Source organism: Leptosomus discolor, chromosome 10, assembly GCF_034619465.1.
Source record: "Leptosomus discolor isolate bLepDis1 chromosome 10, bLepDis1.hap2, whole genome shotgun sequence".
Taxonomy (NCBI): Eukaryota; Metazoa; Chordata; class Aves; order Leptosomiformes; family Leptosomidae; genus Leptosomus; species Leptosomus discolor.
Window position 1 is genome coordinate 8,378,792 of NC_141400.1, and position 18,256 is coordinate 8,397,047.

An 18,256-nucleotide genomic window follows, 5' to 3' on the forward strand; every position below is an offset into this window, starting at 1 on the left:
TTGGAAAGGACCTTTAAAGCCCTTGTAGTCCAACCTCTCTGCAGTGAGTAGGGACATCTTTAGCTGGGTCAGGTTGCTCAGAGCCCCGTCCAACCTGACATTGAATGTTTCCAGGGATGGAGCTTCTACCACCTCTCTGGGCACCTGTTCCAGTGTTTCACCACCCTCATTGTAAAACATTTCTTCCTTGTATCTATTCTGAGTCATCACAGAAGATTGTAATTTCATATAATCCCTCATTTTCAAAGATTGTCGGCTCTGTTTGGGGTAACGGAAAAGAAGAGACGGGATTGAGACTAGTTCTTGATTTGCTTCTTGAATTCTGAAACCTGACTAATAAAATCATGGAGAAATTTAAAGGACATAAAACTCAAGGAAGATTCAGATTCAATTACCAGTAAATACATTATCACAGACTTGTTAAATCGTATTGGACATGCTTAATTTTATTTGCAGTGACTTCAGGTTAAAATGGCTGCGTGTATGTTCGTTCCACTCTTGAAGCTTCTTAAGCTGCATTCAGCAGTTTATTCCTTTAGCCTAACTCAACATCTTTTGCCTTTGTCAAGGCTAATGATTCTCTCTGTAAACAGTCACATTGTTGCTTACAGGTAAATCACTGGCTTTCTTCTTACTCTAGACATCCTTCATTTATTGGAGATAGCATTCACATCATTTCCTCACCTCTCTTTTCAAGCCTATCATTTTATCCTACATTACTTCTTCAAATGCCTTTATTATCTTTATAGTCTCAAGTTTTTGCATCTCTTCTGTTCTGAATGGCATAGTACTTCAAGTGCATATATAAGGATAGGTAAACTGGGAGTATTCTATTTCTGCTTAAAGACCTAATATGTGTCATAAAATATGGTATGTATACTCTAACCCTTTGTTATGCAATTTTATTCTGTGGACTTTTCTATTTTAAATACGAATGTTGATGGTCATCAGCATCCTTTTGATCCTTTGTAGGCACATTTTGTGCTATCTTTTCCGTAGACTCGGGGCACTAATCCAATATATTGTCTGTGTTTCTTCCAGATGGTTAATGATACATTAAAAAATAGGGTCAAATTCTGACCTCTGGCTTCACAATATCGTTCAGCTGATTATCTTGCTATGGGTAATTGTACATTTATCTGTGACATATCATCTCTTCAGTTTTAAGATAGAATGTCAAAAGGCTTTGCTGCAATCCATAACTTTCATCTGTTAATTCTATACTTACATAAGAATGATCTGGAAGGATTTGGTATAGGAGCCTCTATGATATTTTTTTTCTTCTAATTGTAATTTTGGTTTCTGTTTCCTTTTGGATCGAAGCGGGGTGGGGAGAGGGAAACAAGCTAATGTGATATAACCCTTCAAGTTTTCTCCTTTATGGAGCCTGGCTTTGTCTTCAAGGAGGTGATTAGCTTAACCAGGACCTCAGTGTTCGGCCTGGTACTACTGCTAATTTCTCATGTAGACCCCCAGCCATTTTTAATATACTTAATTTCTGTTATTGCAGTTCAAATAACAAGCTTCTTGGTGCTCTCTCAGTACTGATTTATTCCCCATAAGTTTCCTTCAGAAACCAGTAGCCAAGGTATTTTTGATTAATTTTAAAATTTTCTCTTACATTGCTAGATCAAATAATTTCACCTTGGATGTTTCCATCTTGGAACTGCAGTTTAGATGGGCTTGCTGATGCTGATTACTGTGTTGTGTCTGGTGCATCTTCTAGTCTTCATGCTGTTGAGGATTTGCAGTCTGAACACCTCCCAAGCTCTATATTTTCAGTATGTTTTCCTGTGTTACTAAATTCCCAGTCAACCTGCTGCTTAGGCTGTTATTACGTCTTTTGGATTCTGTTGCTGTTTTTTCCCCACAGTTACTCATCTAGCTCATCTCGGCCAGGCTACTACATGTATTAATTGACTTCTCTGGAGGTGTAAGTAAGGTGAAAATGCTTTTCAGCATCAATGATACCTGTGTATTTGTTGTTCTGGATAGATCGGAAAGCCTCTGTTACAGCTATGTGGTAATTTAAGGAAACCAGCACTGCTGCTGTAAAGACCATGGTAAATGTACTGAGCTGAATGAAAGGCTGATTCTTCTTCCTCTGTAAAGAAGTGCTTCTTGCATCTTGCCATCTGTACATTTGACAAGGGGTGATTATAATGGAAAAGCAGCTGTATGCCATCCTCTTCCAAAGCAACAGAGACTGGAAGTGTGTCAGGCAGCAGAGACGATACTCGCTGTGAGTATTGATATCAGTTCCTACATCAAGGCTCTTGTTTAAAGAAAGGGCTACAGATCCATCTCTTGATGGAGCACCTTGCCAGGCTTGTCTTAGACATCACTATGCTTTCCTTCCCAGGATATTAGCTAGAAATGGTGTGTGATACTTCCATTTTTTTCAACCCAGTTATCAAACCTTATAGAGGCATTACCATATGATTTGGTGCATCCTGCCTTCTATTTCTAGTCCTGTCTTTCTAATTCTTAACATGCATGTTATTCAGGCAGTGTTTAAATTATTTCTTTTTTTTTTTTTTGTTATAGACAGACTATCTAGGTTTAGAACAGTTAATTATTGCAAATTAACATTTGTTATATAAAATATGTCTGTCGTATTCTTCCAAGGTAATTTGATTTGCCACTTCACAGAAGTGGTATTATGTTCTGCATAATGTAAATACATCACTGAATGTGGTTTTAAAATGTATGCAGTTGCAGTAATAATTGAAGCCTAGGTGTTTCCAACCTATCTTAAAGCGTGGAGATGCTGTAAGCGTACAGGCTATATACCTGAAGTACATGATAACATAAATCACGTAGATAGAACTACCTCTAATTTTGCAATCATGCTGTCATTGTGAGCATTAATAAAGCAATTTCCCTATGGAAAAGAGGGGGGGAAATGTCAGCATATTATGCAACACTTCATAAAACTGTTTATACAGATTTATTCAGTAATTATTTTTTTTTAAGTAAATGTGAACAGTCATTGCTAACCTCTGCATGTTTAGATAGGGGTTTTTTTTCTGAACACAAAGACTTTTTTTTGAATATACTGAGTGTATTTGTCTACATTTAGCCTGTACCCAGGGCTAAAGTATAATATTGCTCTGTCACCTGACAACACTTCACCAGCCAGGGAGGGGCGATTGGGAAAAGGAGAGCAGACCCGTGAGTTGAAGTGAAAACGGATTTAATAAAACAGCACCAATACCAACAGAGGTATGCAAAGTTATACTCAGCCAAGTGAATATGCAGCGGTCACACTCGACAGGAGAGCAGTCCTCAGGAGCAGGGAGAAGCCAGAGGGGGAGCAGGAGGAGTCCCCCAGGAGCTCCCCTTCACTGGCAAACCTTTATAAAACCCGTTTACACTGACCATGACATGACGGTCTGGGCTACCCCTGTAGCTCACTGAGGTCAGCTGCCCTGGCTGATTCCATACTGCCAACGGCCTGCCTAGCAGGGCTGGGCTGTCATTCCAGCCCAGCCAAACGAGGACAGCATTTTTCAACCAATTGGTAATTCTTTACTCAGTAGTCTTTATGTTACGTACGGCATTCAGTCAGCACGCCTGCAAGTTACAGTGCGTTGCTGTTACATAGTGCCGAGTCACAAACGAGTGAAATCATCAGACTAATGACTTTTCTATTAGAAATTTGGGTACCAAATACAGAACAGGGAGCTTTAATATGATAATTAGACTAAACAGCCTGTTAACGGACTTGAATCACAATAGAAATGTTCTCTTGAAGAATGAATGTAGGGCTTAGCGAGTTAAGAAGGTTTAAACAAATACAGGTATCTTTGCAATTCATTGCCAGTAACTTTCTTCCCCTTCAAGTTTCTCAGCTCTTGTACAATTTTTTGACCAAGAGGCTGACCATGTTTAACCAGAAAAGTTTAATAGTTTTCAGATCTTTCATTTTCAGAGGACTCTACTGCATTATCAGAATTTTAAGACAAACAAGACCATGCAATTACTGTTTCACAAGTGATTGCATGTAATTATTTCACCTACGTAACTGGGGCAGGCTGAGGATAGATAGCTTCTGGCCATTGTAGTCTAGCAAGGAAACAGGGTTCCCACAGCATCCTCCTTCTCCAGGTGCCCATTTTCAGATTCACTGGCTCACATATGGGTACTGCTCGAACATGAAGACTGAGTACTTTCTGTTTCATTCTGCCAGCAATGCCATCCATTATAGTAGCACACTTGGAAACGGCACAGAGTCAGTTCAGGTATTACTTTGCTACCTGTCATTTCCCATGACAGCCTCCAAACTTGTTTTCACCACTACTAGTGAGTAAGTGGAAGAACCTGTGCATTTTTTTTACCGTCATATTCATAGATATCTCTTTTGAAAAAGAGGGGTGGAATTAAGTGAAGGAATGTGTTAACTTGAGCCAATGAGAATCCATTGATACATACATGTGGCCTTTTGCAGGCCAACTTGTGATAGCTTTCAGTGCACTGCAAACAGACAAGGTCACTCTCCTCAGTTTTCAGACTAAAGTGTAAAGATGCATTAACAGGCCCAAGGTAATATACCTTGCTCCAAAGCAATGCTCATTAGCTTAGACTTGGCTAATGCCTTCATTTCCCCTCTGATTTGCTGCTGGCTTGCCTCCAGCCTTTTCAGTTCACAGTAATATTTGTTCATTTGTGTCTGAAGAAGTCATATAATGCACCTCTAGTGAGGAGGAATTATTGCAATGGTTTCTGAAACCTGTCAGTATTTATTACGTAGGACTGCACCTTATACTTTATACAGTAGAGATATTTCTGGTATAAAACATGAGTAAACATGTAAAATACGTTTACAACAAGATGTAAAAGCTTTTGAAAAACGAGGAATTTTTAAATGGCTATATGCACAGACTCAGTTAATAAACTGAACAGGATATTAAAACACTGAGGCAACATGAAGCTCTTAAAATTTCAGTCTAAAATTTCAAATCCTAATGCCAGTGCTGCTTCTGTCCAGATTTCAGTGAAAGCATTCATCCTTTTCCTTTCCCCTCCAAGGAGAGTTTTTGTTGTGTTTGCAGTACAGGTATAAGTGCATGAGGAATGATACTTCATCCAGGGTGAGAAGGTATTCCTTACACAGAAGTTCATTGAAGGACATGTAATAAAAGTAGGCATGGATTATAAAAGCTCAGCCTTTCTCCTGAATTTACATTCATGCGTTATCAAGGAACAACTTGCATATGAAACAATCAGCATGCACAGGGTGCTCGGCCAGCCTCTTCATGTTTTGTTGAAACCAGAGGTTTGATAGAAGTGAAGATTGAGGAAGTTCCAGTTTTACCCCGGGCACTTTGCAGAAGCAGTCAGAAGGTGATTTATTTCCACGATCTGTAGTGGTATTCCACATGACATCTGAATAAAGGTCAAGTGAACTGCGTGAGGTTTTCTTTCTGCAGCTGCACTCCTTTGAATGCCATGTTTAATTAATGTAAGACCAGTGCATGTACACTCTTTGTTTAAAGCATGTTATCGCTTTTGCTCTTGTAGTGCGTCTCCAAACCTGCCATCCACCTGCAACCCTGAATTAAATACGCTTTTGGTTGCAAAAAAGAATCCGTTAATGCAGTTTATATCATTATTTCAGATTGTGGGGAAATAAGGCACAAAAAAGGCAAATTATGTACAGTGAAGTAGAAGAAATGTATATAGCTGCAGGAGGTGTGTCTGGCTAGTGAATCTGGTAAATTGATTTCCCAAAGCAGATCAACTCTTTAGAGTTTGCCAAGGTTTAATTGAATGGCCATGAGTCAGCCATTTTCTATCCAAAAAATGAGTTGTAGCTTTAAATCCACACACTGGATTGTGTACACTAGGGTGGCACTAAGTGGTAAAAATATTATTATAATGTAGAAGATGATTGTTAACCCCTTTGCTGTATTTATAGTGTCTGAAATGATCATGTTTGTTTCTTTTTGCAGATAGCAATGCATTGTTATATCTAATTTAGGGAAAATTGATTTCAGGTGATCCAAAAGTCATCTCACAAGTGTTTACATAATCAGAATGATAGTATCCCAAACTGGTAAGAAGGAGGTTGCGTATTTCAAATCCCTTTTCTATACATTTTGCGTATCTTTAGACCATCGGTAACTATTAGTGATGATGTTTTACCTTTGTTGTTGTTTGCTCTTTGAGCTATAAGATTACCTAGACTGAAGCAAGTTAATACTTTCAACACTATTAAAAAAAAACCAAAATTGCTGTGTTAGAGCACATTCTAAAGACTTTTTCCCAATATTCAAAAAAATTTTTTTCCTTAATTTTTTTTTTTTCCCAAAACCAGTAGAAACATGTTCATTCCCAAGAGAGACATGGTGCAGTCACTCTGCAGCATGCCGTGGAGAATGCTTGTCTTGCATGAAGATAAAGATACAGCAAGGTTAATGAGCAGAACAGCCCAAACAACCTAGGAGTAACATATCTAGCAGTATGCATAACAAAATACTACTAATGTAGCCTAAGAACTGGGCATCCATTTAGACATGTACCAATTGTATACTTTCTTAAATATATATTCTTTCTTAAATGGGTGTTGGGGTTTTGCATACATGTACGTTAAATTTGCTGAAACAGTCATGCTGAAGACCTATATTTATGGGTGAATTCACTTAGTCACTCGTTCTTTTGGATACTAGCTGCTTTCCCACAAATTTGCGTATGGAGAAGGTTAGACACCAGGAATTAGTTTCTCACATAACGTAGGAAAAAGGTTAAGAGGTTGGTAGGATTATGTCTAAATTTAAATATGTGTTTTTATATATACAGACATATATATCTGTATATATGAATATAGCTTTATTTACTCCTTAGATACTAGTTTTAAGAATCCTTCTGTAATGATATAAAGTTATATTAAAACGTTGAAGTCTAAATCTTGTTTATTTGTACATCTCCATTCCTCTTTTTAGAAATGTGAGAGACTTGAATTTAGTTTTCTTCCCCATCCAAAAAACTTGTTGAGCCTTCTCCCTAAACTTATTGCATCTTAAAGCTATGTACCAAAAAGCACTGCATACCACCCCACATACCTCATACCTGTCCTTACTCATGTCTTCAAAATGACAACTGACAATATAGTTGTCAGAAACTTAACACTTTGGGGCTGGCCTGAAGGATGCAACAGTAAAGGTCACACAGCCTAAATCAACGTGATTATTTTCATGGAATGTTCTGTTTGGGCCACTCCTGTCTGTAGAGGGCTGCCTTCTGTCTTTGAGTATTCAAAGATTCCTGCAGGTAACTGGCAATGAAGGTCTTCAGAAATGGAAGATTTTAGCTTACAGTTTGCTAGATTAAATTCTGAGGTTTTATACTTCAAAGCTACGGTTGTTTTGGGTAGGAAAAGTGTCCTTACATAAGTTTCAGTTGTTGCATGGAAGGTCTTCTGTTTGTTGAAGTGTATGATAATATAGCCAGAGGAGAAGATCCAAACTCTGATTCCATGTAGGTATCATTTGAAGAGAGCTAGTTGTTGGGGGGGATGATTCTTCGGCTTTTATTTCTTCTTTCTTTTTGTATCATGAGGCATATACAATATATAATAATTTGCAATTTAAAAATAAGCCTATATTCAGTCGCATTAACTCATTAATAGCTTGCTTAGTTGTGAGTAGATCACTGTTCCTGAAATGCATCTTGTAAAACTTTTATAACATTGAACATAATCATGTTTTACATAAACACCTGCCATGTTTGCATGTTCGTAACCCATTTTTTCTCATTTCTGTAAAATTATGTGTTGAGAAAAACTGCACACTATAAACTGCACAAAAATCCCAGTCTTTTTTCCTTCATTTTAAATGTGTTCTGAAACTAGTTCTCTTACTGTCCAGACATAAATATCTTATAGGTGTGTGTATATATGTATTGCTATAAAACTATGTGTATTACTATGTAACTATATGTATTGCTACAGAACTATAATATGTTTAAGTAATCAAACTCAAGTTTGGTTTAGACATAGAAGCACAAAAGGCCACCAAAATGTCAGGAAGAAAACTGCAATCTAGTTTTTATTTTCTCTACAATCAATGCATGCACAAAACAATTTAAGTATAATAGAAAATTTGCAGTGATGCATAATGTTGGTATATATTTTGCATACACAGAAATTTACTTAGAAACAAATCTGGAATGACTAACCATGTCTTGACAACAAAGTTTCTTCGTTCTTGTCACTCATTTAAAAATGTTAGACTCTCCCCAAAACAGCAGACTCTCAGCGTACAAGTGAATCATGCAGGAATGTTCTAATTCAGTCAAGAAATTCAGGTTTTGTAATTATTTTGAAACAGAAGACTTAATTTTGATATTGTCAGGACTAGTCCTCTGAGCCTTGCTGTATCTATAGCTGTGCAACTGGCAGTATTTCAGACTTCTAAATCAGCAGTGAACATGATCAGTAGTAGTACATTTCTAGATCTTTTTTAATTCAGAAATTTGTTGTCAAAAGTTAGAAATCCATCTTTATTCTCTTTATAATGAAAATTTGTCAGTGTTTTTCCACAGAAAAATCTCAAGAGTTTTGTTTTAATTTTTTTTTGTTGAATTAATTGCAGTTTCTTTCCAGTGTTTTATCTGGCCTTTGTCACTGCTCCCAAAGTTTTTCCTTGGACTTTGTGCTGCCTCTGGCCATGTTAATCTTTGGGCTGCGCCCAAGAATTATGTTGTTGATCTTGCCCAAAATCATGAACCTATATCCGTTGACAAGTGAGTGTATCATGGTCAGATGGATGAAACACTGGTAGACTGCCATACAGTTCACCCACGCTCGTGACAAGTACATGCAGACACCGAGACAGCTGTGTAGTTCTTTGTGCATTATTTGACTTCAACCAAGAAAAGTAACATCTGTGTATTTTACAGAAGTCTGTTCTAGAGGAGCAACTTTATCAGCCTTATTTTTACTGTCTAGTTCATATGTCAAAACCATAGCTATATCCAAATCATACCTTACAAATTTTGCTAATTGTGATCATTATAAAATGTTACATGTGTTTTTCATCTTTCATGAAGCGTTCTTATACAAGCAATTTGCTGTGTTTCTGTAGGGGTTTTTTTGGTGCTAGGTATATCTGTTAAAGTATATTTTGTAAGGCAACATAACAGGAGACTTAGCTTATGGGCATAACAGAAGTTTGATGAAATTTTGGTCTTATTTATTACAGATGGAATAAACCACCTTTTAGGATGTAGGTTCTTGTTGATGTGTTATTCGTTTATATTATCTCCAAAAGAATTAAATGTATATATGTAAATGAGATGATATTTTAACAAATAAATAACAAATACTTCATCAGAGCAGTATTAGTAAGAATCTGGGCTGCCTAACACCTTGTTTCTTGGTGAATTGGTAGGATTTAGAGCTTTTTAATTGGCACTCCAGCAGACTTCTATTCTAAATCACCTGCCTTTTCTTCCTCTTTAATGTCTCAGTAGCAAAAAAATTGTTGCTGAAAATTGTAACTGAAATTTCAAAAATTCCAGTTCTACTTACATTGCTTCCTTTATTTTTGGTCAAAGATAGAGTATTTTTTTCCCCCTTTTCCTGTTTACAAAATTTGACTTGTAAAAATAAATGCTTTCAGGAAGTTCAGATAGATTAATTTTTCAATTTTTCAACTTTTCTCCTAGAGAAGGTTTTGATGTTATCTTTAATATAGATGAAGCTGCTTTCATGGAAGGGTTTAATTTTTAAGATAGAACCACTTACAAAGAATTGCTTTGATCTGAGTGATGATTTTGCAGTCTTGTGGGGGGAAAAAGAAATCTGTACCTGAAATTTCTAGAAGGGAGGACAACTACATTTAAATATCATCAATATGAAGCTTATTCATATTTGAAGACGTCCCAATTAGAATTCTCCGTAACTAATACTTAGCTCCACCATTGTGATATGTTCTTGCAGGTTATGAAAAAAGAAAACTGATTCCTCCTTATGTGTATAAGCATAATTCGTGATTTTGGATGGAAAGCAAGTCTTATTCACAGGAAATCACTTGGAAACATGACTGACCTTAATATTTACTTAAGTCCTGTGCTGAGACCTAATCTCAGTTGTTAGTCTTTGTAACAGACTAGGTACTTCTGTTTTCCCTTTGTGGTTTAGCTCACCATATTTTGCTTTTGGCTAGTGGCAGCCCTACTTAACAAAAAGATTTCTTTTGAATTTACAACAGTTTTGTTTCACGGTGTTTTTTCATCAGAAATTCCAGCCCTACTGTCTATTTTATCCATGGCTTCTAAGCCATTCTGCCATAAAATGAGCCATCAGTACCTGCCTGTTCTTGAAGGTTATAGCTGAAAATGAACAGGACATGAGAAAGGCAAAATGTCAATATTATATCTTTTCAATTTGTTGATATAAATTTCCCTCCTACTGTAAAGCTGGTTTTGGCGTAACAGTAGACCATAATCACTCAGATGCTGGTTTACTTGATGTTAGTAGTTTCAGAGATGTAGTCATCCTTGGAGGATTCCTAATGTACATACGTGTGTGTGTGTGTATGTATGTGTGTGGGAGTTGTAATTTCCTTGTATTTTACAGTTCCTAATGTATTAGTATAAGAGGAATTCCTCAAGAAAGCCATCATTTTGGAGTTTCTAGGTAGCAGAAAGAATATATAATGGTAACATTTCTACACTTTCCTCTGTATTCCCTTTGTTTGAGGCCATCAAAAAGGTCGTGGCCTTTTTCAAGGCTCCAGAGTCAGCTTTTCTCCCAGGTGACCTGGACCTATAAGTGAATATTATTTGCATCATGTATTTTGTCATCCACCTTTAAGATTGATTTATAAAAAACCCCACCCTCTTGCATGATTGCTGAGCTCTGGTCATTTCTCTTTCACTTCTGCTGTCACCTTTTGTTTCCATTGTACTTGCTGCTGCTTTTTTCTCATCTTCATCCTCCCTTCCTTTCTTGTCCCTGGGAATTTCTCCATTAAGTTTGAACTCTCCTGTTCACCATAAAGAGTCTAGATCTATGGTTGAACAATCCTTCAGCACCAAGAGATCTTTTAACCTTCTTCCACCTCCTTTTGAAACCACTTTTACACTTACTTTTCCCCCAGAATAATTTTAACAATTGTTTTCATATCATCATATCTTCCGTGGTCAAGTGACCAGTTGGAAAAAATACATTTACATCATAATGTTATGTTACCTTGAGGAGCAGAGCAAGGCAGTAATAGCACCTCTGAAGCCAGAATAAAGTTGTGCTTAATTGTTGGCTTAGAGGTCCCTATATATTTTAATTAGTTGTCCTATTATTACCCTAGAGTGCTTTAATTTTAAATGAAAGATAATAGCTGCCTTATCTCTAAGGAAACTGGTCTTGATTTTATTAACTTACAGGACAGAAGAATAATTGGCACATATCATTGTCCAGAAATGTATTCAACAAAGGTATCTTTCATTGTTTTCTAATGTTCTTTTCCTCAGAGACTTAAAATTCAGGTCTTGACCACTTATGGTCATTAAAGATCCCATGGCACTTTTTTATAGCGTGGTCATCTCAACCCCAAGCATCTGGCCAAATATCAATTTATGTAACTGTTCCGCTTACCTAACATTCCCCACCACCAGTCACCCACGCCATAGTTTCAATTGGCTACAGCATTCTCCATTTCCTCGACTAAAATATAGTGTATTGTTCTGCACTGTCAGTCACCACATTTCGCCTCAGAGGTGATTGCGCTTCACTGGGAAGTGAAGTGGTTCTTCTTTCTAATGCTTGTAAAGCGCTTTGGGATCCTTTTGAATGGGTGGTGCTGTGTACAATAAACGTAATTCATTATCATTCTATCTCAGGCTTCATTTAGTTACAAAAGCATGTTTTATTTAGAGTTGGGCGAACCTACTTGGTGGAAATAATACTCCCAGCTCTCTCTAATCTGACAAGGAACCTTTTGTCAAAGGTTGAATTTCTTCCTGGGTTTTTTTGTTGTTGTTTGTTTGTTCGTTTCTTTTATTTTCACATTCATTTGTACTTCTGGATTGGAACTTTTGGAGTTCTTCAGATTGAGAATTCAAAATACCATGAAAAATGCAGTTCTTGTTGTGGTCAATCCACTGTTCCAGGTGCAGGAGGGTCAAATTAGTGCTCCAGAAGCACCTGAACTTTGTGGTGCTTACCTGGCTATTCTAACACTTGAAGGTTCGCCCATCACTAATTTTTACTGTATTTTGCATTATTTCTTCTGAAAAATTCTTGGAATATTGAAAAATGCTGTGCTTCAACTCTGATATCTGTGTGATATGTGCAGAAGATGACACTGCCCTAGAAGATAATTTAGAATATTGCTGAATGTTTGTTCTGCCCATCATCACTAATCTTACTAACTACTGCCAAGATTATCAGATATCTGCAGCAGTTTGCTGTGTTAAGACATGTGCTGAAATAAGAACAGAAGTGACAAAAGAATCAAAGTAAAAAGTTAACTGAAGGAGTGATATCATGTCACTAAAACATGTCTGTATTCAACACTAGTAGACAAAAGTAACTTTTCTTGCATTTGTGTTGCACAGAAAGTGTATGAGTGTGTAAAGAGCACTCAAATTTCTAATATCATTGCAGATCAAAAAGATAAAATGCTTAAAGCAGATTCATCCTAAGAAGATTTAAGATGTGAACAAATTTGTTGGCACTAAAATCTTTCCAAAGATAGTATCTTAGAATGCACAATGTTGAGGTGAAAACAACCCGGGCTCTGGGATAAGGGGTGAAATGATTGCTTTAGTTGGTTATGTCCAACTTCCCCTGATCTCATTGGAACTGAAATTTCTGTTCTTTTCTTAAGGGTATGTAAAACTATGGAAAATGTAGTTTCCAAATGGCTTTGCACCCCTCTTGTAAGATACTTCCCCTGTTTGTTTTTAAGTGTTCTTGGGATCGATGAATGCCAAGTGCCTATAATTGCTTTTATTTTCAGGATACTGAAAGTCTTATTATTTGTCTTGAGATCTTATAACAAAAATGATAGCAAATTTTGTCTTACCCCAAAAACCACATAAGAATTTTCTAAATAATTGCACTCATTATAAGAAAATGTTTGAAAGCTCTCCATAGAAGTTTCATATATTCTTATAGATCTATTTGAAAGCTTTTGCGTATGTTTGCTTTTGTTGTATTACAGTAGCAGAATACTCTTTTTGCCTTAGTTTTGTCTAATACAGATGAAAACTGATTTGAAAACTGATTTGATGGCCTTCCTGGCTAGAACGCAGTGTTTCCTCCCATGATCAATATTATGCGACAGAGCTCTTAAAGGAATTTGTCTTGAGTTCCAGCTCAACGTACCCATTTTTCCAGTGCTTCTCAAAAAAGATTAACTAAAAAAGTCAAAGGTTTTAGATGGCTTTGATGGAAAGCAAGCAAAAATAGGTGATTTTGGTTGCTTCACATTGAGTCATTACATTTAACCTAAAACTAAAATATAATATAACTAGAGGGGTGCAAACTCACATAGATTGGGGGGGGGGAGAGAGGGAAATCTGGCGTCTCGGCAATGCCAGTTTTTATGCCTCACTTGAACAGATGTAATCACTCAAATGGCAGTGTTTCAGTAGGTCCAAAGTACTCTGAGTATCTCACTTCCCAGTTCATAGTACTATGCAGTGGATGCTACTAAAAAGCAACTGTTTTCAACCCAGTTCTTTCACTGTGCCATGTGAAATATTACATAGGTTTTTTTGATACCATCAAATACAGTGCTATATTGGGTAGTGCAGAGAGGTACCTTCTGCTGACTGCTGCCTTCTAAATATTACTGCCATATTATTGTTTAGAAATCCACAAAAGTCACAGTTTGTGCACTTCCAATAATTATTATAGTCTATTAGGTACATGATAAATGAATAATGTGGCTGAGTTGTTCGTAAAGGAGACCAAGGACAGTTTCATCTCTTATTTGGCCTGGAATATGTCTGCACTACCATCACTAAGTCAGCGTACTTAATTAGCTGCTCATTAGCTATTATTGCTTTTAAAGTATTTTTATTTAATTATACTCTGTAATCACACAGTTCAAAATATATGCTTAGAGGGAAGGCTGAGGAGAATTAGAACTTCCTAAATGGCCTTATATTTGTTTCCTATAAATGTATTATTTTGAAGTTCTACCATGCTTCAGATCTACTCTAGATTGCCTAAGAGTAGAATTTAGTTCCTCGTCTTTGAAATCCTGTTGATTGTCTAAGAGCTTTCTTTAAAACATTGCATTAATTATTTTTCACTGAATTGCCTTTAAAAAAAAAAAAAGAGTAGCTAAAACTGCCCATTGAAACAACTGTTCAATGTACATTTGATGTGATTACACTCTGGATATGTTTTTCCTTGCTTGGAATGGCAGATCTCTGCTATTCCACCGTTCAGGTCTCCACAGCATGCGCTGTATTTATGAATTTCATTGGCACTAGGGAATGGAGTTTCCACATAGATATAGTTAGACTGTGTCAGTGCCTTTCCCCAAATAACCAGCAGTCCCGTTTGGAATATAGGGACTGAAATTTTGCATTCCGTTGTGCAGTGCTCTCGGCATCGTTTTATAGAGGCAGAGAGACCTTGTGAATACCTGAAGTTTTTGTCAGAGCAGAAGCTTTCAATTGAAAACAAAGCAGACCCTTTTCCATTTGATTTCCCTCCAAAAACCCCGAAAAGTTCAATATTTGCCCCAGATATCCTACCCAGTGGCAGAGTCCCACTTTCAGGAGCTGAGCATGTACTCCATTTCCAGGTATTGTTTCTGCTTACAGAACATGAGGTCTAGGGAAATACCATTTATTCCATTATACTATACTGGCCTTATTGCTCCTTGAGTTCACAAATAAATGACGATAAATACAGTCACGGCTGTCCTTAAAGTCTTTTAGACAGGCTGACATCCAATGAATTAGTAGTGTGAGATCTAGCCCTTATCAGCCTGGCTTCAGGTTGCAACCGACTGGGCTTCCCTTCTCCTCTGTTAAGTCTGCTTTCCTGTTTTTTACAGATGGATCCACATGAAAATATTTTATTGAGCACACTTGAAATTAAAAATGAGATGGCTGCCTCTGAGGCTGTGATGGGGCTTGGGGACCCTAGAAGCACTATGCTGGCGTATGACACTTCAAGCATCCAGTACCGGAAAGCTGGCTTACCCAGACACAGCTTTGGTCGCAACGCCCTGGAGCGACATGTGGCACAGAAGAAAAGTAGGCTACGGAGACGTGCATCTCAGCTGAAAATCACCATTCCTGACTTGACTGATGTAAATGCCATAGATCGATGGTCGCGCATATTCTTCCCTGTTGTTTTTTCCTTCTTCAATATTGTCTATTGGCTTTACTATGTGAACTAAGAAACAAAGCCACATGGGAAGCAAGAACTGGATTTCTCTTCAAACTGGTTGTACAGCCAAAAGTGGGACTTAGAAAAATTCTATTCAGGACAAAATGTTATTTTAAAACACCTTAGTTGCTGGCCCACTCTATGGTCTGTTTTTATAATGTTTTGGTTGTATCTGCTAAATCGTAAATGTGTTAAGTTGCAGTATGGACGCATCCCCTTATCAAAATACAAGTGCATTTTGAGTGTGAAGGCAAATTGGATTTTGACAATCATTTCTGTCTCATTGTCCCTCACTCTCTCTCTTTTTCTTTCCTTTTTTTTTAATGGCTGTTATAGTGATAGAAATTGCAGAGCGGCATTTGAGAAACAAGTTCTAGTTTGAACAGCAGTACATACCATTCCCAGGGAAACTGCATATCCGAGACATGCATCTACGCTTAAGAGAGTGTATTAAGTTACCATTCTTATGAAACACACACTTTACCTTTTAAATGTGTAAACTTGAAAACAAGCAGTGCCTACCATCTTTCCAAGATGATGATGGTCAGAGGTTTCCCAACCATATTCAGGTATTTCCTGTTATTCATTGAATGAACTAAACCTTTGACTAATAATGTTAGGGTTGGGTGTTTGCAGAGAAGCTGAAGCAAAAAGCACTAGTTTTGTTTGGATTTTTAAAGAGACAACATATGCTCACAGTCAAAATGACTGTAGTGATCAGTAGAGGAATGTAGCAATGGTATGAAAACGCATCAGCTCTGAATGGGTAGATATGCTGCTGTTTTGTGTTGGGGAAAGGGAATCATTTGTCCAAGTGCCAAAATTGGTTGGCCAAATAGTAATTCTCCAGGTGGCTGAGGGAAATCAATGGTGCCCATGGGAAATCAATGGTGCCCTGCCTTTCTAGGGCAGGGGGTGCTAGAGAGCAATTGTAAAATACAGGGCCAAGGAGAGGGATGGCTACACATGTGTAGAAGAGTATGTGTGTGTGTGTATATATACACACACACACATATATATATACTGTGCAAATTAATGTTGTCTGATACAGTACATACCTTAGTCTGAAATACTCATGTGGAGTTGTGTGATTCCTTCTGAGTTTGCAATCTCTCCAGTGTTATGCGTGCTGCCGTTGTTATGCTGAACACCTTGCATCCAGTTTGATTAAGGGTATCGTACCTCTTTCGACAGTAAAGATCCAAGCATATGTATTTCAGTAGGGAAAATACTGATAGGGTATTTTCTCAGTCTGGATTAGGCAATGCCATTTCACTTTTTGTTTTGTTTTCCTTAATGCACTGTTTTAAAGAGAAAAATTTGGTAGCCATCACTTTAAGAGTTTAATTGCACTCTTGAATGATTCCTGCTTTAGGGTGATTTCCATTGAAAAAACTAGCAAATTTCAGTATTGCTTTAGGAAACTTTTTGAAATAAAAGGGATTTTTTCATTCTATAGAGTTTTACTCTTATAGGCAAAATAGAATAGACAAAAAATATAATTTTTTAGGCAGTTTGCCATTTAGTCCATTGTGGAACCGTTTTCTGTAATAAAAAAAAAATAAATTGCAAGAACTGTATAAAAACTATAAATTCCTGATGGCTTTTACTAAATCAGATCCTCAATATTGTTTGAAGCAAATATTTCATGAAGCAAAAGCCACATCTGTTGTATCTATGCTACCTCTCATCTGCGTACAAATTCCTGAAAGAGACTAGAATTCGAGTATCTTCCAATTAGTAAAGGAATTTTTTCAGGCAGATACTGTTTCCCCATTTAAATATTCCCCTGGCAATATTTTTAGGATAGTTCTTAAGAATATTTTTCATAAAATACTGATTTTGTTGTTGTTATTGTTCTTGCTTTGAAAGAGTAATTTTCATACAAGTTTATGTGGGGGTTTTTTCCCCATTTGACAGTGAATGACAGTGATAGGAGGAAAACAGTTCTGGGAACTACTAGGCCAATTTTCTGACTTTATTTTGAGCATATCAATGCTTATTTCTGCTTCAAATGGGGGAGAGTAGTTCTGAGCCTGAAATGGGATTTGCCAGGCAGACACACCAGCTGTTGTTTCCAAGGGAGTTGTTGTGTACGTTCACGTACTGCCTTCAGGTTCAGACTCTACAATATGTAGAGACAGGCTTTCATCATGCGATTCACTTTCCAAGTCAAAATGTTGCTTTTTGTTCACATACTTAATTTCTGACTGCATTTCATGCATAGCGCAATCAGCTTTGTAGATGCATTTGGAATTTCAACTGATAGGTAGGAATCATGCTGGAATTTTTTGCCAGTTCTAAGAAAAGGAGACACATCAAAATTCAGTATTTCTCTTCAATGTCCGTTCTTTAAAAATGATATTAATTATCATAAATAAAAGCAGTCTTATAATATTCTTCCGTACAAGCTTTTCTTTCATTTCACAAATTGCTGCCAACTCCTTTTTTTTATTTCACAGAAGCATAGTGTGAATACAGGGAGCTCACAGCCTGTTTGTAGTTGATCTGCATCAAATATAAAACCTTGCAGAGAATATGTTGACTCTCTGCATTGGTTTACTGCATCAGCTATTATGAAAACCACAGAGACTGAATCCTAGAACTGCACATTAATTTATCTGAAGTTACAGTACAAGCCATAATACTCTCTGATGTCGCTCTTCAGAGAGTGAAAGAAAATGTCTGGTTTCTGCTCAGGTGTCACTGGGAAAGAGATATATCTGGGGGAAGGAGCACTTTCGCTTTTACTATGTCCTTCTGGCTATTAATGTGATGTATAAATTTAGTGAAAGAGAAGGATTCTATCATTTTGTACTAAGGCTTAACACTGTGATATAAAAAGATGGGGGTAAGAAAGACGTGCAAGGCACTGTCAAGGGAAAAGTATAACTC

At 37.1% G+C, this 18,256-nt stretch overlaps 1 protein-coding gene across 3 annotated transcripts in view; it reads left to right on the top strand.

The window, feature by feature from the left end:
- The window catches only part of GABRB2 (gamma-aminobutyric acid type A receptor subunit beta2), a 165,998-nt gene extending 150,627 nt beyond the window's left edge, over positions 1-15,371 (top strand). Inside the window, exons 9-10 of one of the 3 annotated variants that reach the window (XM_086471272.1) lie at positions 11,389-11,439; positions 15,024-15,371. In XM_086471272.1, coding sequence (XP_086327398.1) covers positions 11,389-11,439; positions 15,024-15,371 — 399 coding nt within the window. Of the gene's footprint in view, positions 1-11,388; positions 11,440-15,021 lie in introns of all 3 variants that reach the window. The other 2 variants (XM_086471273.1, XM_086471274.1) reach the window with 2 other exon arrangements.
- Positions 15,372-18,256: the final 2,885 nt, after the last annotated feature.